Below are 24,501 nucleotides of genomic sequence, written 5' to 3'. Positions count from 1 at the left end.
GTCAGCTTTCCATTTGCCTATCGGTGATCGTTCGGTCGGTAGGCATCATCTGGTGACAAACTTTTTAAGGTACCAGTTTGGGATCTGTCTTTAGTGCTTAGTGCTTAGCCACCCTTTGAGCCGCTGCTTTCGGCAGAATTGAGGGTGCTCTTATTCAAGATGGCGCTCTTGCTTGCTTTGGCATGTGGCAAGAGGGTAGGTGACTTACATGCACTGTCTACGAACAATGCGTGTATGGAGTTTGGTAAGGATGACTGTATGGTTAGACTGCAGCCTAAGCGGGGATATGTGCCTAAAGTGCTTTCTACATCGTTTAAAGTGCAGGTCATCACGCTTCAGGCGTTTGCTCCTCAGGATTTGGAGCCAGCGGCGCACCCACTATGCCCAGTCCGTGCCCTGCGGGTTTATCTGGAGAGGACTAGGCACTTCAGACAGGCGGAACAGCTGTTTATATGTTTCGGTGGCCGTACCAAAGGACTGCCAGTGTCTAAACAACGGCTGTCTCATTGGCTTCTAGGAATGAGGCATGTCCCTGGGGAGTGCACGCCCACTCAACGAGAAAAATGGCTTCGTCGTGGGCTTGGGCAAAAGGTATGTCGGTTTAGGATATTTGTCTGGCAGCAGGATGGTCCTTACAAGACACTTTTGCCAGATTTTACAACCTGGAGATTCCGTCATTTGCACCGCTCGTTCTATCTGTACAGTGATGTATCTGCAGCTTGGTAATTGGCCGTTGCCCGCACCTGGCCACGCCCCCCCAGATGACGAGGGTGGTTTCGACTAGGTCCGGTAGGCCCAGGGCGTGCCTATAATTGAAAACTGTAGTCAGCGCTCTATACATGTGTTCGAGCTGTTTTTTCTTCTGTATTGAGTGGTATAAATTGTATATGTATGTGGCTCCAGCAGCGCTGCGACCAGTCCATGTGTAGTGTTATGCTGTATTACTGTGCTTAGTCCCACTCGGCTAGAGCTGGAGGGCGTCGTTCTTCCCTGAGTGTTCTATGAAGCAGTTAACGTGCTCGGCTCTATAGGGTCTGGCTCATTAGACTCTTCTCACCATGTATGGGATTACAACACAGCGGGATTGTACGCGTTCCCCAAGCGTATGCTAACGCAATGTCGAGAGACATTGTAATAAATAGGAATGCTCGGGTTGTGTAACCTCGGGTTCCCTGAAAGGAGGACCTATATATAGTGGGTGGCTCCACCCCTAGGTCGAGTGCTCGAGCATCATTGGCCGGTAAAGTTTACCGGCACGATGCAATCAGGCTTCAGTATTTGGAAGGAGGGGGATAACCCCAAGCGTATGCTAACGCAGTGTCTCGTTCCCTCCTTTCAGGAAACCGAGGTTACATACGTAACCGGAGACGATATACAATGTCAGCACCAAAAGTGGCATTACAAGTGTTTTGGGATGCACCAAATGAACACAGGAGTCTCCATAGACTCCCTCCATCTAAGGCGCTAAGAACACTGTGGTTAAATTTAATTTTTGAAGGAAATGTTCTGAAAAAAAATCTGTAAAGTCCCCTATTTGTTTAGGGAACAGTGATCAATATCAATGCTTCGTGCGTGAACGTCAGCTCCAGACAAAGTATTAAGGCGTTTTTTTTTTTGCCAAATTGCCTTTCTGAAAGTGCTTCTTGGCACTCTGTAAGGCTAATGTTGCTAAAGCTACCATTGTCTCTTCCAGTGATGCTGCCTTCATGTGCTACCAGAATTCTCGTAAATAGGAATCTGGTAGTTAAAAACTGCATATAAAAAGCAGTCTGAAGTCGACCACTTGAATTTGTCAAGCTCAATATCACAAGTGGGACCTGTAAAGTTTGTGATAGAATGCAATGTCACAATGAGACCAGCTATGTCGTTATTTTTATCACGCCGTGCTCCCAATCTGTGTAATTCATAAACATGCATTTATTATGCAAAATCAAAAGACTGACTTTTAAATCATTCCAGTTTGAACATAAGGCTGAACACCACTACTGAGAGTTTCTGACTATTTCAGTGTGAGAGATTGATGTTTTGTTTTTGCCAGCTCTTGAAGCTCCGCCTTCTTCTAAAAAGGGCGCCGGAAGAACCAGCTCATTTGCATTTAAAGGGACAAACACAAAAACCATGTGGTTTTGCTCACGCCCTAGAAGTGACGGTATTAACAAGCTATAAAAAATTATCTGTTGGATATTTTGAGCTAAAACTTCTTATACAGACTCTGGGTACATCAGACTTATTTTACATTTTGTAAAAAGGGGCATTATAGGTCACCTTTAAACTTATTTTCGTACTCAGTCGTACTAAAATTACACTGGTATGTAAAGCGTTGTTTGTCTTCTTCATGAAAGGATTTTGACTTATTTACATCAGAAAAGTTTTAATGGTTCTCCAGCACAGTGATGCATTTGTGACTACATATATTGTGAGACTTAGTAAGGTTAAGAGGGGACAGTTGTCTTGTATTTCACAGTCTTTCTAATTCTTTAGGGAATGTGAAAATACCAGACAAGAGCTCTTAAAGGATGTTCATGTTGACAGTATACAATGCCTTAGAAAGAGTTCTTTACACATAAAGTAGATAAACATTGAAAAAGGAACCACAAGCAACACTGGCAGACTAAATATTGCAATAGATGAGCTTCAACATGATAAAACCAACAGTTATGTAAAAACTCCTACAGTTTGAGCCAAGGGCGTTTAAAATGAGCTCTTGCAGTATGACCGACACTAACAAGAATTTTTATCTGTAAGCATGCACAACTGCTCAAAAGTTTGATGTCAGTAAGAGTTTTGCTCTAAGAGTACAGTAAGACAAGCAAATCTGCATATTGTAGTAATATGCAAAAACATTATTAAAATATTTGGAGTCATATGGTGCTCTGCAAAGGCTTCCTAGACTAGACATAAAACATGTATTATTATTATTATTATTATTATTATTATTATTATTATTATCATTATTAATTGCCTTTAAAAAGTTTTTTTTTTTAATTTTCCAGTAAATGAGATGCGTGTTAAAAAAAAAAAAAATAATAAAAAAAAACATTCACACTGTACAACATTGTGTTATCTAAACTAACTACAGGTAAGTTCTTGTGATACTCACCCGTAGTTTGACATGTGTCCGTCTGCGAAGCCACTTCTCGCGGGGGCTGGATGGAGAGATGGAAATAGCATCTGAACAATCTGCTTCCCCAGCTTTCAGACAGTCACATCGCATTACCTGACAAAGTGGCAGAAAAATGAATGCTATTAATTCCCAATCTTATGAATTCAAGGCTTAAGAGAACAATTCTTTTTCTTTTTTTTTGGAATGTTATTGCTTTTTTGTTTTATTTTCTGTATGACTTTCTGCTCCTTTCGACTACATAATTCTCAATAATGTGTTGTTAAAACTGCTCCCATGAATCTGTGTCCTCTCTGGGGTGACATTAGACAACATTTGCTGAACATAAAGAGCCGCAGTTCTTCTTGTCTTTTGACTGAATCAATGCAGTTCCACATGTTTCCACGTATAGTCACTGGATGACACATTTCAGCATTATTACACAGTGTACTGTTTGGCCTTTTCTTTTTTTCCCCCATTTGTTCAGAAGGCAGCTCACTGTTTGACACAGCATCCCTGTAAAGTTCTCAGACAGATTGAGGTTCACGTGAGTTTTAACCAAGGATGTCTGTAATAGCTGCAGAAAGCCGTTAGCATTCCTATTTATTTCAATAAGCAGTTGCTTGGCAGGTACAACATTCCCTGAAAATAAAGCTGTCCTAAATAACACACTATACACTGTGCACTTATTCTATGCATTATGTACTCAACCGTCTAGTGTATGAATTATATAAATTTATTTTGTCATAAAAAAAACTGTGACAGTTCAGTGCATGAAGTGTCTAACACTCCACACATTTTTTAAATTTTTTAAGTTTGTTTAATTAAGCTCATCATCTGGGCATTTGAAATGTATTTTTTCTTTTTGGAATTTTTCAGTGTGAACACGCTATTCACATTATATAGAATAGCGCATTAGTCAGCAAATCGGGATGCACCCTTATAGGATTTGAATTATGCCATATTTGCTTTTAACAATTAGCAACAATAATATTGTAGTCAATAAAGAAAAAAATGAATTATAATTATGAAAAGGTATACAAAACAGTAACAAATGGCTCAAAAGTAGGAAAATACGTTTACTGTTTACCTGTGTACTCTCAATTTGCAGTTTGGAGTTTGCCATCTACGGTGCTATAGATTGTGTGCGTCTTAAACAAGCTAAAATTTCATTGGACAACGTGAAGTGGAACGGCATCTTCCTAGTCTTACTCATAAATTGGTTGAAAACTATGTAACTACTGTCTGTTTTCTTTTTTCTTTTTTCTTTTTTTTAACAAACATGGAATGGTTAGAATGGACGACATCAAATTAATTGTAAGTAATGTTTCATTTTGTCTTATTTACGTACTACATGTTGATACACCGTTTAGCATTTGATGATACTATATACTATACACACCGAGATAGCAAGCAACCATTGAAACATTGAAAGTCAATGTTATGTCAATGCTGCATTGAATCAATGTTATAAATTGATATTTTTAATATCACTTTTGTACCCATAATTAATGCTGAAAGAAGACTGAGATTTCAACAGAAAATCAATGAAAATGTAACTGAATCAGAGTTATAAAGTGATGCTGGTTTAAAATCACTTTTGCACCCAAAATTAATGTTTAAACAATGGCAAAATTTGAACAACAACAACAACACCAAAAATCAATGGTAATTGTCATTGAATTAACATTATGAAGTGATGTTGGTTCAATATCACATTTGCATCTATTGAATCAATGCTACACTATGATTGATTGTACATCACTGCTGTTGAATTAACATTGAAATGAACAAAAATAATCATTGGTAATATTGTTGAATTAACGTTACACTATGATTACAGATTACAGATGTGGAATCTACTACTAAAATTAACAAAAATAATCAATAGTAATGTCAGTGAATCAGTGCTACACTATGTTGATTCTACATCACATGCTGTTGAAACATCATAACATGAATATTGAAATCAACAAAAATGATCATTACTAATATCGTTTGATCAATGTTAATGTGATATTGGTTTCAATTCACTTTTGTTGAAACATTGAAAATACAACTGAAACATCAACATAAAATAATGTTGCCATCTGATGTGAAACAACATTTCTGACTATTTCAAAGTTGTGGGGAAAACCTTTTCAAACATAAATTTATTTAATTTGACAATTTAACACAATCAATGACAAAAAGAGAGAAAAAAAAGTACGTCAAAAAGTACCTGTCAGGAATATGGACCTGTTTTGTTGCGTTTTCGCCCCATGTTTCTGTTCCTGTATGCCCTAATATGGTCATGTTCTTGTTCTCGTTTAGTCTGATTAGTCATTCTGTGCACCTGTGTTCTCCCTATTAGCTCATGTATTTAAGTTCCAGTCTGTGAGTTTTGTCTTTGTCGGGTCTACTATGCGATGTATGTGTGTCTTCTCCCGTTCATTGTGTGGATTTACCCTGAGTGTTGGATTTATTAAAGACTGTTTCACTTATCAATGTCTCTGTCATTCCTTCTGACACAGTTCATGACAGTACAAAAGCATTAGAACCTTTAAAAATAACATTACTTTCAGATGTCTAATGTCATTATAATTAGTGGCCCAACTGTTCAAGTTTTAAAACTCTGGCTTGCATCAGTGTACTGCCTCTTTTCCTTTGCGTTCTCTGAAATCTGAAAAAAAAAAAAGGGTTTAAACTTACTTTTACTTCTGCTTACTTACTGCTACTTAAGAGCAAAGTTGTCATATTCAAGAATGTTAATAAGCTAAACAATATGATTTGCTTTTTTAAACTGTTTAACACAAAACAATCTAATAATATTTATAATACTGTTAAATGATGTATATTTAATATATTTATTTATTTGTTGAATATATTTATATTCTATTTAAATGGAAGCACTATGACAAGGTGTCCAATCTTTATACCCAAGTTTATATCCAGCCCTAATTAAAACACACCTGAAACCACTAATCAAGATCATTAGGATCAATAAAAACTTCCAGTCAAATGAATAACTCTTTCGATCTAATCAGTGAAATGGGTTTGCAAAAAAGGTCTAAACCTGTTTGTGGTTCAATTTGATTTATTTAGAAAGTTGTGTTACAGCTTCTGACTGGGCAATGCTATCCAGGTTAACCAGACCTTGACTTCTTGGTCTCAGCCCTTCAATGTGATCTAGAGAGCTGATCCACTGGGCACTGTTGTGTTGGCAATATTCAGAAAAATGACCTTCATATTTCAAGATTTAAGATATAAAAATCCCATTCTACTGTGCACTGCTAGTCTGAGACTGTTATGTATTTGTTTACTGATCCAGTTCAAATCTGAGGAAGCCCTTGAGCATTCAATACCTATTCAGTCAACATAAAGAGAAAGAGATGTTTTTATGCCAATGTCTTCCCATTCATAAGGGTGTAGGATTGATTTGTTTGCAGGTAGCTACTAACAATACAATGGACCTTTATCACACTTTCTATATCTGGCAACTGACGCAGTGTATCGCCACTTCCGGTCCCATAGCAACGTGGTCAAAACTAATGGGAGAATGCTCTCTTTCCTTTCTTTCACCAGCATTACTGCTGCGTACCTGGCTGTTTTTATTCTAAACAACAACACACTGCATCAGTTTTCATGGTTTCCTGACACAACACGGATGAGATGCGGTGAGATGAATTAAGGTTCTTCTACAATATTACGCGGGAGCATGTTTGCATTCCAAATATGCATTCTGAATAAATACATTTATTTCCCAACTAACCTGCTGCAGTCAAGTTTGTCTTGTCATTAACAATGTTTTTCTCTGACTGGTCATATTTCATACCTGTTTAAATTTTTTAAATAATTTTTTTTTTTCGCGTACTGATTTCCATTTGTATTGCCACAGTTTTACTGCACATATCATGGTTAATTTCCATAAGAGCAGTATTAAAATAGATGAATGAATGTGTGGGCATTGCCTTAAAGAAATTTAACAATGTTTAACATTTTGGCTTAAAAAGTATAGTGCATTCACAGTATGACTTTGAATATTAATTAAGAATTGGCATAAATATGTGAATTACATACAGTGAAATGACTGAATGAAAAATTACAGAATAATGACTAAAATTTAATACAAATGAATAAATATGTTCTGATCTTTACGACGGCGTTTTAGTGCCACCTTAAAAAAAAAAAAAAAATCTAAGATTACGAGATTAAACTCGTAATATTTCGACAATAAACTCGAAACTACGAGAATAAAGTCGAAATGTTACGAGAATAAAGTCGAAATATTACGAGAATAAAGTCGAAATATTACGAGAATAAAGTAGTAATACGAGATTAAAATCGTAGTATTTTGAGAAATAAAGTCAAAATTACGAAAATAAAGTCATATTTTTACGTGAATGTATTGCATGCTTCCATCCACAACACAAACCGACTGAAGCTGTCAGTGCAACCATTAATTGCAATGCCGTACGGCTTGAGTTTATCATATGAATATGCCACAATGCGTTGGGACCCCGGCTGAAGTACTGAGCGTGCCGGTGTTCAGCTCCTTCAGGGTCGATTGCTTTATTTGATCATCAACCTCATAAGCCGTTTTTCCACTGTTAGAACGCTGTCCGTCTCCGTTGGCATGTACATCCCCTCAGCATTTGTTGGTAAAGTTATACCTGTCATCGCCTTGTTTATTTTTTGCGTTGTTTATAGTTGTGTCCTTTTTTTCTGTTATTTAACGAAGTCCCACAAACAGAAATATCTGATCATCGTCCATATCTCTGTTTATATTACAATTGCGTTACCAAGGCAACGACTGACGCATTTGTATTTACATTCCAAAGAGTTCCGTTATCAGCACCACAGTGGGAAATGAAATCGTATCCGTGCTGCCGGACCGGAACGGTTAAGCGAAGAGAACGGTTCGGCCTGATAGTGGAAAAGCGGCGATATGTAGTTTCTTGAGAAACAACATATCCTCTTCGAATAGCACACAGATGTAACCACCTATATCCGTGGAGTCGACCACTGGTCGCCATTTCAGACTGCACAAAAGAGGCAAATTCCGAGAATAAAGTCGAAATATTTCGACTTTTTTCTCGTAACATTTCGACTTTTTTCTCGTAACATTTCGACTTTATTCTCGTAGTTTCGAGTTTATTCTCGAAATATTACGAGTTTATTCTCGAAATATTACGAGTTTAATCTCGTAATCTTACATTTATTTATTTTTTAAGGTGGCACTAAAACGCCGTCGTAGATCTTATTCATCAGGTCTCGTACACAATCCAGCTTCGCAGTCACTTTAAACGAGCTACTTGTATTCTACTTGCAGTTTTCATACAACATGAGTACATGATGATAAAATGTTTTACTTTTAAAGTTTAGCACATTTGATAATTGACAGGTGAGTGAGCATTACTTTTACACTGTCCCAGATACATCAGGAACAATGGTTTGCGATGTGGTCTGAATGTAGTTTACTCAAGATGGATATCAATATATTGTGTAAACAGAGATTTTTTCCTCATGTTGTGGTATTATATGTTACACAACCTTCGTAGTAAAGCAGAGAACTGCACTTACCTGTCTAAGAATAAAAGCCACAGCATCCGTGGACTCCCAGTATGATGCATGGAAAAGGTGAGGCAGTGCTATAGTGGGAAAGGTGGTGAGCACATCTGGACAGTACAGCACATAATCTAACCGCTTCAACCCCCACCACCTGCTACATACTAAGTGAGAAAGAAAAGAGAGGACTTATGGTATGCATGCTTGAACCACACTTATAGTTAACCTATTTCCAAATCCATCAAAGCGTCTGACTTTAATGTGGTAATGAATAAAATATATGAACAGCCTGAAAGCACCTGATTCAGGGATGTGTTGTGCTCTTGAGACTCACTGTGCGAGATGCTAACAGACTCGCTAGGGGTAGTTTCAGGCCTCTTAGCATCAGTGCCAGAGTGGGCGGTACCAAGAAGAATAACTCGATCGCTGCTCCGGCGGGATACACTTCCTCCACAGCACTGCTCTGAGGGTCTGTCTACAGAAACACTGCTGTCTGACAAGTGTCTGAGCATGGTGTCTGCTTTGAGGCGAAATAAATCAAACACAACACATTCACAAACGTAAAAAGACAAAGATATGCAGTATAAACATCAATGACAAATAAGGAAGGGGAACTATTTTATCTTATCTTATTCTTAAATATCTAGTTACAACATGTCAGGATCTTAAAAATTTACTCTTTGCATTCATGTTGGTTTCATATGAATTTTAACTTTTTAAGGTACAATTTATTGACTAATGAATAATGAATCTATTGATTAAGAATGTTGGTAACACTGAACAATAAGGTTTATTAGTTAACATTAGTTAATTACATTGGTTAACATGAACTAAGAATGAACAATACAGCATTTATTAATCTTAAAATCAGCATTTACTAATGCATTATTAAAATCACAGGTTGTTAATTAACTAATTAGCATTAGTTAATTCACTGTGAACTAACATGAGCAAACAATGAACAACTATTTTTATTAACATTACATAACATAAGGTTAAATAACATTAACAAAGATTAATGAATAGCATAAAAAATGTGTTGTTCATTGTTCATTCATGTTAATTAATACATTAATGTTAACAAATGACAACTTACTGTAAAGTGTTACTAGAATGTCTTGTGATGTAACCATCAAGTAAAAAGTAATAACATATTTTCCACACACGTTGAATACATGTGAGTATATATATTTTGATTATTATTTTCAAAAATATTTTGTTATTAGATACATCTGTATGCTGACTCCATCACAGTCACTATCTTGTGACTGTAGCTTTCAGCCAGGGGAAGATGTCATCAGATGGCATCATCCTGGCTTCCAGCTCAACTCCTCCCACTTACTCCAGAGCCAACAAGAAGTTCTTTCCGCTGCCTCCCCCAACCTGCGACCAGCTAACTTCCTCTCCCTTCCGGCTATTTCCAGAGCTGTAAACATCTTCCACACAGACTGCGCCGGTAGCACGGTAACGTCAGCTCAATAAGGATAATCCTCTTTTCCTCTTCTGACAATATGACCACATCAGGCCTCAGGGATGTCTGGAATGACCTGGGGAAAGTGTAGTTTCCAACCCAGGTCCACCCTCATTTCCCACGATTGTGCTGCCTGCAGGACGCTCTTCTGGATCTTCTTGGAGGAAGATGGCTTATCCCACTCTTTGATAAACTGGATATATGAGGCTGGTCTCACATGGGTCTGGTGCTTTTTACATCTCTCCTGCTCCAAGATGTCAGCCAGTGCACGGTTAGGTCAGGACCTTATTGTGACGCCACCTATATCTCTCCTGGCTAAGTGCAGTCTTGCACCCAGCTAGTATGTGCGCCAATGTGCCTCTATTCCCACATAAACTGCACAGTGAGTCCTCCCTCATTCCCCACCTGTGCAAATTTGTTGGTGTTGGAAGAGTATTGTACACTGCACGGAGCAGGAAAGAAGTACGAAAATGCTCTCGGCCTGTGCCACTGATGTGTCAGCTGCCCGCTTGCATCCTGATCTTGTGATGATGCCTGCATCTCTAAACCTTTCATCGCAGGATTCTCTATACATCATCACAACCCTGCACTTAGCCACCTTAAACTCTTTGACCACTGATGATAGGGGTAGCTGTAACTTACCAGACCTAATGTATAGCCCTACTGACGTGAAGCTTGGTGGAATTCCAAGCCACCTAAGGAGATGTTTATTCACTTGCCTCTCGGCTCCTTCCACAGATGTCAGAGGCACTTCATAAATTGTCAGTAGCCACATGAGTCTTGGTAGCAGACCATGCTGAAACAGCCAGGCCTTGAACTTTCCTGGTAAGCCTGATCCTTCTATCTTTCTGAGCCATTCGTCTGCCTGTTTCTCTGTCCTGGATACATTGCTTATATCGGTGAGAGAGGCATCATACCACTTCCCTAGGCATTTTATTGGGTTTTCCTCAATTGAAGGTATAACCTCCCCCTGAAGTTCGAGTTGGAACTTGCTGGTCACTTTCCTGTTTCTGATCACCATGCTTCTTGACTTCCTTGGCTTGAACTTCATTCTCGCCCATGCTGCCACCTCATCAAGTGCCTTCAGGATCCACCTTGCTTGTACATGGGATGAAGTTGTTATAGTTAGGTCATCCATAAAGCCTCTTATTGGAGGTTGGCGGGTGCCAGACTCCATTATCGGCCCCCTGGATTCCTTCCCTGCCGCTGTTATGAGCAGATTCATTCCAAAGAGAAACAAGATGGGGGAGATAGTCCAGCCAGTTACAATTCCTTTTTCCAGCTCCTGCCACTGAGTTGTAAAATTGGCGGTCTTGAACCATAACTTGAATCCTCCAAAATAGCTGGTGATCATTCCCCTGATGTGATGGGGGGGATATGGTAGTGCTCCATAGCTGCATTGATAAGGTTGTGAGGGATTGACCCATATGCGTTTGCCAAGTCAAGCCATACAACTGTTAAATTGCCTTTGCTCTCCTTGGCCTCCCGGATCAACTGGTTAAGGACACCCGTGTGTTCCAAACACCCAGAAATGCCTGGAATGCCACCTTTCTGGATTGATGTATAAACATACTTGTTCTTAACCATATAGGTAGTCATCCTTTTGGCCAGAACAGAAAAGAAAATCTTGCCTTCGACACTTAGAAGAGATATGTTTCAGAACTGATTAATCTCAGAGGAGTCTTTTTTTTTTTTGCTACAAAACAGCCCTCTTCTCTTTCCAGGACAATGGAATAACGCATTTTATCCAAACTCACCGCAACAGTTTCCATAGCCTGCGGAGTAGCCTCGGGCATCTCTTGTATACTTTATAAGGTATACCACTTGGTCCTGGGGCAGATGCTGATCAGGCTTTCTGTACAATGTTTTGAACTTCCCTCCATGTCGGTTCGGTGGTGTCAAGCTCTTCCACAGGAGTTTCAGTTCCGCCAACCTTTGGATGTACGTTTAGAGCCTGGCCCCTGAGAGCATCACTGTGGCTCTATTTAAGGAACTCCTCCACAACCACCTTAGGGCTGGTCAGTCTCCCAGATCTTGCTTCGCCCAACAGAGTTTTGGTGAAACTGTATGGGTTTTTTATGAACTGAGCTCGCTTGGCCTCCTTCTCCTTCCTCAATCTCAGAGACCTTTCTGCCCTTCTCAGTCTGCAGAGTTGCCCGTGAAGTCCACTGGTCAGTTCTTTTATGCCCTTCTTTTCTTCAGCACTTGCTCTTTTGAACTGCTTGTTGAGGGTCTTAATTTCCCATCTCAGACGCAAGATCTCTCTCTCTCTTCTAAGTCAAGTCGTTTTTCCGATGTTCCTTTAGTGCCTTTCCTCTCCTCTATGCCAAAACCTCTGGCCATATTGTAGACGATTGTTGTCATGCTGTCAATTTTCCTCTCGACTGTCCCTGCTAATGAGTTGGTTCCATCCAATGTTGTCATTTGCTGGGGGCCATTTCACTTTCTCTCTCACAGGTTCAGTGCCTGGGGTGGCATTAGGAGAATACCATCTGTGGCTTTGGGGTGGAACAGCTGCTGAGAGGTCTCCTGTACTGTGGGGTGCTTCCTGACTGGAGTCCTCCTGCATCTCACCAAGTGCCTCCACTGTGCGTTGCATTTGTTTCTCCGCTCTTCCACATCTGGCTCTGCTCTGATGTATCTTAAGGCCCTTTACATTCTTGCATATCTTCCCACAATGACACTTAACTTCTAACACTTCCCCTGTAAGTGTGGTTTGGGTGAGCCTTCTCGTTATCCATGTGTTTTCCATGGCCGTTACCGTTGTGTCCGTCCCATTGAGTCTCTCACCCCCACCCCACCAACCCCCCCTTGCTATTAGATACATCTGTATGCTAACTCCATCACAGTCACTACCTTGTGACTGTAGCTTTCAGCCAGTGGAAGATGTCATCAGGTGGCATCCAACTTTCCTTGAACATTTCCTTGAACATTTCCAATCCGAGTTAGATTAAAAATTATCCTGGCTCTTTCAAGCTTTACAATAGCAGTGTTTTGTACTTCTAATTTGTGAACGTTAAAGTGACTTTTGTTTTGTTTTGCTCTGTCCTCTGCGCTTCTGCGTTTGTTACTTCTCAGCAGCACATGCGCAATGCATACATCCTACGTCAAGTGATTATTACATTTTAAATATAGATATTTTTCCTACAAAAACACATCAGTTCACTACAGGAGGCCTTTACGAAGGGCACAGGTAAATAGGACATTTATGGGTTTATGGGAAAATTGTTTTAAGTTCACTCAAATTAGAAATTATTTCTTGTTAGAACAGTTTTATAGAGAAATCAGTAGTATTTGTATCAGTGATCATTAATTTGAAGATTGAATGTAAAATATTGCAATATAAAAGTATATGTAAAAACTTTAATTGTTTAAAAATGTGTGATTAATTAGTTAAAATACATTTGTCCTATGGTGTGACAAAGCAAAAATGAAGAAATATATAAATAGCATGAGAGAGATTTATCTTCATTGTTAGATACTTATTTTCATATAGTGTTATTTAATATGAAATTATAATTTGTTCAAAACTGCTGAAAATTATACAATTTTAAGATGAGTGATAGTTATATATCCCCTATTGTAATACTCAATTGTTTTAAGATATTTTGAGATAAAAATAAATCTGTGGTTCTTTTATGTGTCACACCATAGGACATTACGTCACACTAAAGGACGGTGTAGTGAATTTTGCTAAGGGAGGCGAAATAGTGTAGTAATGGGTACTCATGTCACAGATGACGTTATGATTTTTGGATGTGTGGTTATGAGTAAATCATGTCAGGAACGAGACCGGGATCCAGTTGCAGGTGAAAACAAAAGTTCAATATTTATTTGAAAACTGAGAAAAAAAAAAATGTCCAGACAAAAGGTCAGAAGAGCAGCAACAACCGCCAGCAAATGGTCAGCTGGCCCAGCGCGGAGAACTGGCCCGCTTCAGCGGAGACGACTTTCGACCCGTGTGGCCAGATTGATTAAGCCCTCCAGGTCCTGGGACAGATCGTGGGTAGCAATCTCATCCTGGATGTCGAAATTAAGCCCCTCCCGAAACATAGCTCGCAGTGCCCCCTCTTTCCAATCGCAGGAAGCTGCTAAAGTCTTAAATAGAATGGCATATTCAGTCACTGAGCAGCTTCCCTGACGGAGCCGTGCTAGCTTGGAAGCAGCTTCATCTCCCTTAACAGAGCGATCAAAAAGTTTTGTCATCTCAGCACGAAACTCCTCAAAATCCGTGCAGAAAGAGGCACCGGCGTCCCATACGGCAGTCCCCCACGGGTTGTTGGCATGTGGCTCCGGCTCACACTGAGGGAGAGAGAGGGGAGCCCCTGACGTCGGTGACGACATAACGTCTTGAAGTTCGTGAAAGCGGCCGCTTAATTCAGCCATTTGGACGGTGAGGGTTTCAACCTCCTGAGCGGTTGATGAAAACTGGCTGGCTTCGTGGCCGAGGAGCGCTACTTGGTGAGCTATGGCCGATCTGACAAATTCCTCACCCGCTGGATCTGGTCAGTCCGTGCTGTCAGGAACGTGACCGGGATCCAGTTGCAGGTGAAAACAATATTCATGTTAATGTTCAATATTTATTTGAAAACTGAGGAAAACAAACATGTCCAGACAAAAGGTCAGAAGAGCAGCAACAACCACCAGCAAATGGTCAGCCGGCCCAGCGCGGAGAACTGGCCAACTTCAGCCAAGGCCACGGGTAAGCGAGGCGGCGGGACGGCGATGAATGGCTGCAGCTGAATTCCGGAGGGAGCGTGGCGAGTGAGCAGGGAGAGAGCGGCCGGGGCTGCCGTGAAAAGATGAAAATCCAGGCAGAAAAGAGCCAAGGCAGAGAGCAGGAGAGAATCCTAGAGGACAAGCAGGTAAAAACAAAAAAAAAAAAATGACAAAAAGACAGGAACACTAGACTTGGCAGGACTAGGGAAAACTAAGTTGATAAACAGCGCAAGAGAGTCAGAGCCTCAGAACATTGAATAACAGACTGACGCAAGACAGAAAACACAAGGGCATAATAAAGGGGAGAAAATTAGGACCAAACATGGTGCAGGTGACGGGGAAAATGGGCTAACAGGGATAACAAGAGGGGCAGGGTGGACACCACAATGACAGCGCAGCACATGGCGAGCTGTCAAAACAAACAAATGTGCTCCAGGACAACAAACCACCCGAACAACGAACACAAGACAACAAAAACCTAGGCAGACCACACCGAGATCGTGACAGTTCACATAAGGAAGATTGGTGGGATCTCTAACTAGTAGAAACTCTTACTGTATTATCAACACAAGGAAGACACAAGTGTAATAAAATAAATGTTATCAACAAAGGATGGACAAGAGTAATCAACAATTACTAAATGAATACCATAAACGAAAGAGGAATGAGTGCATGAGATGCATAAAATGCAAGTGATTCAGTTGGGTGTTGCTATGTCAGAGTTATGTTATTGTAACGCGGGAGTCATGGGACAACAGAGATGAGGATCCAAAAGGCTTTATTAGAAAGAGCGCGGTCAAACAGGCAGGGTCGAACACCAGAAAACAGTATAATCCAAAGCAAAGCAAAAGAGTAATCCAGAACAGGTAAAGGTCAGGGCAGGCTGTGAACAATCATGAAACTAGGAAACAGTCCATGGACAAAAACATAGGCAGGGCAAAACTAGGAAACATGGCAAGGGTAAACTTAGAAACTAGGAACAAGGAATGGCTATGCAATAATCAGTGATCTAAATGTCTTTATAAGCAACTTTTATAGTAGATAAGGAGAACACGTGACTAAACCAACCAATAAGAACAAGACACATGCAACCAAGGAACCAATCAGAACATAACACACAGACAAGGGTAGCACATGACATGATCACATGAGGGGCAAGGGACACATGGGAAATGTGGAGACAGGAAACATGGCAAGAGTCTGGGGTGGAGTGCCCTCTAATGGAGTTCATGGGCACTCCAACTGGTGATATAGCCCCCTCCTTCCAGATGCTCCTAAACGAGAACAGACATGAGTCCAAGTGGGAGGCAGAGTGGAGGCGGAACAGGGGGAGGGATGCAGGGCCATGCCCATGTGCAGGAGAAGTACCTGAAGACTGAGGCAGAGCCAGCAAAGCCGGGAGCCAGGGCGGAGCCGGCAAAGCAGGGAGGCAGGGTGGAGCTGAAGAGTACCAGGGCGGCGAAGAAAACCACCAGACTAGAGCTGAAGTCCACCAGGGCGGAGCAGGTGGAACTGGAGACCACCAGAGCAGAGCAGATGGGTCTGAAGATTCCCATGATTGAGCAGATGACCACCACAGCAAAGCAGCCGGGTCCAAAGATCCCCACGGTGGAGCAGACGACCACCACAGCCGAACAGATGGGTCTACAGATCCCCACAGTGGAGCAGATAACCACCAGGGTGAAGCTAATGGCGCTGGAGACCAAGGCGGATCAGGCAGAACTGGAACAGAGAGCACAGAGAGGTTAACAACAGCCTCTCTGGCCGTAACAGGGCAAGTGGAGAGTTCAGAAACAGCTCTCATGGCCATAACAGGATAGTCAGAGAGTTCACAGACAGCTTCCATAGCCGTGACAGGACAGGCAGAGAGAGTTCATAGATGGCCTCCTTGGCCGGGACAGGACAGGCAGAGAGTTCATAGACGGCCTCCTTGCCTGGGACAGGACCGGCAGAGAGTTTGGAAGTGGATACCGCCAACCCAGGAGGTTCTGCAGTGGAAGGTCCCACCTCAGGAGGAGCTGAAGTGGACGCTGCTGACTTGGGAGCTGCCACCTCAGGAGAAGCTGGAGTGAACTCATGAAGGCCTTGCTGTAGCAGCCATTTTGTGAAAGGCTCTGGACTTCAGAGTGCTGAAAACACAGGAGTGGCTACCATAATCACAGGACCTGCAGGTGGCCATGATGGGTTAAGCTCCACTGCCGCCGGTGGTTGATGGCTGATTATTCTGAAACATGGGAGTCGTGAGACAACGGAGTTGAGGATCCAAAAAAAGGCTTTATTATAAAAAGCGTGGTCGAACAGGCAGGTTGAAAACCAGCAAACAGCGTAATCCAAGGCAGAGGAAAAAGAGTAATCCAGAATAGGCAAAGGTCAGGGCAGGCAGTGAACAATCATGAAACAAGAAAACAGTCCAGGGTCAAAAACACAGGCTGAGTTTGTTTAAGATGTTGCACTACACATCGCTGTCAGTTTCAGGTTTGAAAACAGTTATGAATGGATTTGGATGGATCTCTGTGATCTCTCTTCTCCACCCACTGCTGCCGTGTTTCGAGACCATAAGGAATTTTAATGACAGTCATAGGCCAGGCCTTAGCCATCAGTCTGTAGGTGGAGGAAGAGCAGATACTGCATTTCGACCAAGAAGTCCATTCCTTCCTGGGCTTGGCACCAAAGGTTTTCTTCTTGCCGTCTAAAAGGTGTCTGGCTGTTGTCCTGGCATCTTTATCTGATGGCATTGGACAGTTTGCTTATGTTAGTCCACCAAATCCAATTAAAATGTAACAAACCCAGCAAGCTGGGCCCCCGGGATGTGCTATCCACTACAACAGAAATGGTAGTTATTAAAGTATTTCTATTTAATTTTGAACATGTCAAAGGAGAAAGAAAGTTTAATTAAATACAAACAATATTAACCTGTTTTTTAAACAAAATAATTTTCATCAACAAAATTCAGTCTTGTAGTCAATCAGTATGTTACTGAAACTCTTCTAGCCCCCCCTGCTGCATGTGGCTATATGGCTACAATTTTTAAGGCACCATTTTGATTCCATTTACTTTTTGCATTATTGTCTTAGGATCTCCTCCCTTCTGGTGGATCCCTGTTAATTTTCTGTCTATATTTCCGTGTCCTCTCTCTTCCACTGATTTCTCTCCCTCAATTCTTTCTATTTTAGAAACAAAGTACCACATTTTATACTTATTTTCATGACACTTTATAACAGTAAGTTTTCTGCAAAAACATCAGAAAATAGTTTAATTATTGTAATTATTGCATTTAAGAACACTGGAAATTATCAAAAAAAGAATAAAAAGGAGTTAATCAAATCTTATTTAATTATTTAAAATGCTTTTTAAAGAGACCTTGTCCACTGCTGTGACATGTTTGTCCGGAGAACATCATCTGTCACACCAAAGGACGTTTCAGCCTATTGTGTCAATTAATGACCTTGCTATTCCAAGCTAACCTGTCATTAGCGGTTGCATAATTTTTTTCATGATTATGTAGTTTAACATACAGTTTTTAATTGAACAATATAATTTAGGGGTCACACCAAAGGACAACAAAACACTTTTGTAGTGGTTCCAAAAAAGTGAAATATTTGAACAATTTTGAGACAAAAATTTACAATGTGCACAATTCATGGGCTTGACAGGGGGCTTCAGTAACATGATCATGAATGGGGTCCTTCAACTAATTATTTTTTTTTTGGAATTGGCAGATTTAAAATCAGAATATGGTGTCACACCAGAGAACATGGTTTTCAGAGACAAAATGTATCAAGTTCCTACCCCTTTTTTTAATTATTTATAAAAAGAAATATTTATTAAACCATACTTATAGCTTTTATAATAACAGGTCCATGTAGGACAAAGAAATGTTGAATGATTTACTGCATTTTACATAACAACAATTTTAATTACATTCATTTTTACCTTGTACGACAGTAAAAAATGCCATGTCACATCAACAATCCATATATATATATATATATATATATATATATACACACATATACATATACATATACATATATATATATACACATATATATACATTTAAAGTCACGTCTGATTGTCCGGAGTCTCGCCACCACATCCTGTTCACTGCACCCAGATCTTCAAGGGCCAATCTTCCCGATCTTCGATGTCCCAGTCTGGTAGCCAGTGTGAGGGATGCACCGCTGATGTCTACACTCTCAGCTGGTATCCCCAAACCTACTCACCTCACCCCTCCTGTTCCTGAACTGATTTCCACGCCTGCAGCGTTGCCCATAATGGGAATTGCTTTATGGTTTGTCCGGGCCGCATACGCCACCACTGAGTCTCCAGAGCCAGCAGGGCAGCAGGTTCATTTCTGTGTGTGGTGGTGTGTCTGTGTTATGTTGTCACCGGTCTGACTGTTTGTTAGCGTTGCCCAGCAACCCTGGTGCTGGGAGCTAATCAGTGCAGCTGCACCTGTTGCTCATTACCGCCGCTTATATCTGTCTCGTGTTTGCTGTGTTTGTTGTCAGATTGTTGTTCGCTCATGTCTTGTCGTTGTTCTCTCCAGTGTTTCTTGTTCCAGGAATTGCTTCTTGTTCCATGTGGATATTCAACCTCTGTGGATTTTGCCGAACCACTTGTGGATTACACGTTCAGCGACGGATCGTTTTACCCACCTGTTGCTTTCTCTGTGCTGTTAGGACTGAGGCTTGCAGCTTTACTTCTTCTGACCGTTTGCCTCGCTTTATCTTCCCTGCACGATCTTTAATAAACTTTGTTACACTTGCTATTGGATTTCGAGTCTAGTTTGTGACAGAGAGTTTGCGGTCCGATGTCATCTGTTGGGGTCATTGTTCCAAAGTAGCCTGTCATCCAGGGGTTAGTCGTACTACATTTCTCATTAAACAGCGGTTCTGGTGGCAATCTATGGCCCGTGACATACAACTTTTTATTTTGGCCTGCTCAGTCTGTGCCACCTCTAAGACTTCCAATCGACCCCCTGCTGGACTCCTTCAACCGCTGTCAGTTCCTTCGAGACCCTGGTCCCACATTTCGCTAGATTTTGTTACGGGACTCCCACCCTCACAGGGTAACACAGTAGTTTTGACTGTGGTGGACCGGTTCTCGAAGGCAACTCATTTAATCCCTCTGCCCAAAATACTCTCAGCCAGAGAAACAGCGGTTGCTGTCATTGATCACGTTTTTCGCATTCATGGCCTCCCGACGGACGTAGTCTCTGACAGGGGACCTCAGTTTGTCTCCAAATTCTGGAAGGATTTTTGTTGGGGGCGAGTGTTAGTCTGTCTTCTGGGTTTCATCCTCAGAGTAATGGTCAGACGGAGAGGGCCAACCAAGATTTGGAACGTGTGTTGCGGTGTATGGTGTCTCAGAACCCATCCTCTTGGAGTTAGCAACTTTCATGGGTGGAGTATGCACACAACTCTTTACCAGTGTCGGCTACGGGCCTGTCTCCGTTTGAGTGTAGTTTAGGTTACCAGCCACCTATTTTTCCCAGTTTGGAATCCGAAGTCGTGGTCCCCTCTGCCCACGCCTTTGTCCAGAGGTGTCGCCGCACTTGGAGAAAGGCCAGACATGCTCTCCTCCAGGTGAGGTCACGCACCAAGGCCCAGGCCGATCGCCACCGGTCAAAGCCTCCCGTCTACGTTGTTGGTCAAAAAGTGTGGCTTTCATCCAGGAATATTCCTCTCTGCACCGTTTGTAATAAACTTGCTCCTAAATTCATTGGCCCGTTCACTGTCACCAAGATTATTAGCCCGGTGGCAGTTCGCCTCAAACTTCCTCCAGGAGAATTCATCCCGTACAGGAGAATTCATCCCGTCTTTCATGTTTCCAAATTAAAGCCAGTTTTTCATTCTACCTTTAATCCGCCTGCCCTGGTTCCCCACCCGCCGCGACTCGTAGATGGGGAACCTGTTTATTCAGCAAAACATATTCTGGACTTTAGAAGGAGGGGACGTGGATTTCAGCACTTGGTGGACTGGGAAGGTTACGGTCCGGAGGAGAGAAGTTGGGTACCGGCGAGAGACATACTGGATCATTCCCTTATCGATGAATACAATCACCAGGTAACTTCCCCTGGAAAGGGCTAATCAGTGCAGCTGCACCTATATCTGTGTCGCGTTTACTGTGTTTGTTGTCAGATCGTTGTTCGCTCATGTCTTGTCGTTGTTCTCTCCAGTGTTTCTTGTGCCAGGAATTGCTTCTTGTTCCGTGTGGATATTCAGCATCTGTGGATTTTGCCGAACCACTTGTGGATTACACATTCAGCGACGGATCGTTTCACCCACCTGTTGCTTTCTCCGTGCTGTTAGGACTGAGGCATGCAGCTTTACTTCTTCTGAACGTCTGCCTTGCTTTATCTTCCCTGCACGATCTTTAATAAACTTTGTTACAGTTGCTATTGGATTTCGAGTCTAGTTTGTGACACTTCCAGTATGACAATGACCCCAAACACACAGCCAGGGCAACTAAGGAGTGGCTCCATAAGAAGCATTTCAAGGTCCTGGAGTGGCCTAGCCAGTCTCCAGACCTGAACCCAATAGAAAATCTATGGAGGGAGCTGAAACTCTGTGTTGCCCAGGTTTCTGTACCAAATATAAAGTTGTATTTTTCTATTGTATCAAACACTTATTTCATGCAATAAAATAGAAATTATTTAAAAAAATCATACAATGTGATTTTCTGGATTTTTTTTTTAGATTCTGTCTCACAGTTGAGGTGTATCTATGATGAAAATTACAGATCTCTCCATTCTTTGTAAGCGGGAAAACTTCAAAAATCAGCAGTGTATCAAATACTTATTTGCCCCACTGTACATGTTGAGATGTTTGTACCCTGAGAAAGTAAGATATGCAACAGTGACTAATTGTACAGAATATTAATGAGATGTTGTAACTAAAAGAGGGGGATGCAGTGGAACCCAACGGACAATAGAGGGCACTCGAGTTCAGCATAAGATAGTGAAATATTAGGAAGAAGATAAGGAGAATAAAAAAGAATTGTTCGGTAATTGAGCTGTGTGCGTGTTTCCTGATATCCCACCTACTAACATTAAGGATATAACCATCTGTTACACGACCCTGCTTGTATTTCACTGTTTTTGTTTAATAAAGCTATGTATTTGGATCTGCCCGCTTCCGATCTCCCTCGCTCCGTTACAACCATTTATAGTGCCTGAATGGTCAAATACTGACAGTTATCTTAAAATCACTGTGAAGGTTTTTTAATGGAGCTGGTGAGTATTTTTTGCAAGCCCATGTCTCTGTCACTAAGTCGATAGTTATTGTTTTATTAAATAAATTAGTATTATTTGTGTGTGTACCTGGTATTTATCACATTATGGGGACCAAATGTCCCCACAAGGATAGTCATACCAGTAAATTTTGACATTTTTAGGTCCCCATGAGGAAACAGGCTTATAAATCATGCAGAATGAGTTTTTTTTTTTTTTTTTTGAGAAAGTAAAAGTGTGCACAGTCTCCTGTGAGGGCTAGGTGTAGGCGTAGGGTAGGTGTAGGGCGATAGAAAACACGGTTTGTACAGTACAAAAACCATTATGCCTATAGAACGTCCCCATAAAACATGGAAACACAACGTGTGTGTGTGTGTTTCTCTCATGATCCAGATGTTTTAAAAATGAAAATCTTCTGCTTCATGATCTTCAGAGGAAGTGAGTATTCATGTTCCCTACCAAAAGCTACACTCGATGCTGCGTATCAATACGCTAATGAGAACAATCTTTGTTCGACCGGTTGTGAAGCATGTGTGTCAAACACGCCAAGAATTGGCCTAAAATACCTCGGCAGGTGACGTCATTTGATTACGTGCACCTGAGGGTTATAAATAGATGTGAGACGTACAAATCTTCAGGTTTCTTTGTCTTCAGAGACCGCATTGTGTGTGTGTGTCACGCTAAAGTAGTATCAATGAAATTGAAAGTAAAAGTTAAAGCTAAACTCATCATAGCGAGTTAATCCGTGAGAGATGCGTGCCTCCGTGTTACGGCTCATCTCTGCAGATGACTCGCATGAGTATTTTTTGGAGTGTTAGGGGTAAGAGCATGCAGCTCTTGCGTTCGAGGGCAATTCACATTCGGCTCGTTTTCCTTACGAAGCACGAGCCGTTGCGTCCTCGTTAAGAACGCACTTCGATCAGTTTGAGGCTCGAGAGGCAAGTCCTCCCCATCCTCTCATTCTCTCGCCAGATCGGGAGATTTTCGCGCCTGATTCCAAAGCATGCCACGACATTTCTTTGGATCGGGCAGCAAACGCTGCAACTCTTGCTTTTGTTGAATTGGAATTCAGAGCGCTGCCTCCGAGCGCTCCTCCCACGATTATATTTACGAATGAGGAGTTACTCGAGGTGATGACTCATGCACAAGATTTAAGCTGGATTGGCCATAGGAACAAGAGACCCCCAGACACTCCAAACTAGATGACAGTTTTCTGTCAGGTGGTCAGGGGGAGGGACTTCAGCTATGGTCTCTCCCCTTCTTTGGTTACCTCCATGATGAGAGATCTCATTCATGGAGTAAGCCATATTTGTCCTGTGTTTTTCTGTGTCCTCAATTTTGAATTATTCAATTATTGTGGATTCAAGGCACATAGCTATATGATGATACCCCAGGTGGAGGAGACGCTAGTGGGCTGTCTCTCCTCTGGGAGCGTATCATCAGTCGAAAGTAAATGCTCCCTACCAAGCTATGTAGAGCTACATCTACATTTATAGGAAAAGCGTTTCATGCAACAAATCATGCTGGTGCTGCCTTGCACACCACAGCGGTTTTGCAGGCGTATCAGACTGACATTCATAAAGATCTGAACACAGGGAGGCAAAGAGGCTCTAAGAAGCTTTTAAGTCTTTCCCCTACCGTGCTCTAGTGTCGGGGCTGTCGGCCACCCAGTCCCAACATGGTCCAGCTCCCCTGAGGCGAGAAGCATGAAGAGACAGTGTACGAGTCTTACGCTCCCTCGTAAAGACTGGGGAAAAGCTTGTAGCACTCAACAGCCAAAGAGGAAGCCGGACTTAAAAACGGTCTATGACCGAATGGAGGTCCTGAGGCTGTCCCCAGGACAATGGGTGTGTCCCCTCGGGGAGGTCCGTGGTAAACTCCAACAGGAAGTAAGAGCACCTTCCCGGCACCCTTAGGGGATCGCTGTACAACTTTCGCCACCACTGGTGTTTAGGGGGTCAGCGATCTCCAGTAAGATGTTACATGTTTGGTTGTGTCCTGCCAGGACACCAGACATTTAACATTCCCCCCCGGCAAAACAAAGTGTCACAAACGGTGTCCCTTTCAGAAAATTCAGTAGCGCTGTACAAGGGGCTACAGCATACGATTTGCATATTATTCTCTGCGTTTCAATGGCGTGATCTCCACTACCATGAAACCAGAACAAGCATTTTTGTTGACACTGGAATTGCAAGCTCTGCTGAACAAGGAGGTCGTAGAACATCTCCCCTCCTACACAGAGTCGAGCTGCCATAGCCAATATTTCTGTTTCTCAGAAATTACGGGGGTTGCGTCCACTTTAGATCTTTGCAGGCTGAACCGCTTTCTAAGAATGCTGACAATCAGTGATTGTTTTCTTCGATCCAATTAGGGGATTGGTTATCGACAAATGATCTCAAGGACGCATACTTTCCATTTTTAAATTTTGCC

General features: G+C 41.7%; 1 protein-coding gene across 3 annotated transcripts in view; it reads right to left on the bottom strand.

The window, feature by feature from the left end:
• The window catches only part of plrdgb (PITP-less RdgB-like protein), a 184,624-nt gene that overhangs the window by 27,906 nt on the left and 132,217 nt on the right, over positions 1-24,501 (bottom strand). For 2 of the 3 annotated variants that reach the window (XM_051093322.1, XM_051093324.1), the window contains 3 exons: positions 8,982-9,167; positions 8,663-8,811; positions 3,101-3,217 (listed from right to left, as the gene is read on the bottom strand). In XM_051093322.1, coding sequence (XP_050949279.1) covers positions 3,101-3,217; positions 8,663-8,811; positions 8,982-9,167 — 452 coding nt within the window. The remainder of the gene's footprint in view (positions 1-3,100; positions 3,218-8,662; positions 8,812-8,981; positions 9,168-24,501) is intronic. The other variant, XM_051093323.1, reaches the window with a different exon arrangement.

This window comes from Labeo rohita, chromosome 21, assembly GCF_022985175.1.
Source record: "Labeo rohita strain BAU-BD-2019 chromosome 21, IGBB_LRoh.1.0, whole genome shotgun sequence".
NCBI classification, from domain to species: Eukaryota; Metazoa; Chordata; class Actinopteri; order Cypriniformes; family Cyprinidae; genus Labeo; species Labeo rohita.
This window is presented reverse-complemented; position numbering and strand designations above follow the sequence as displayed.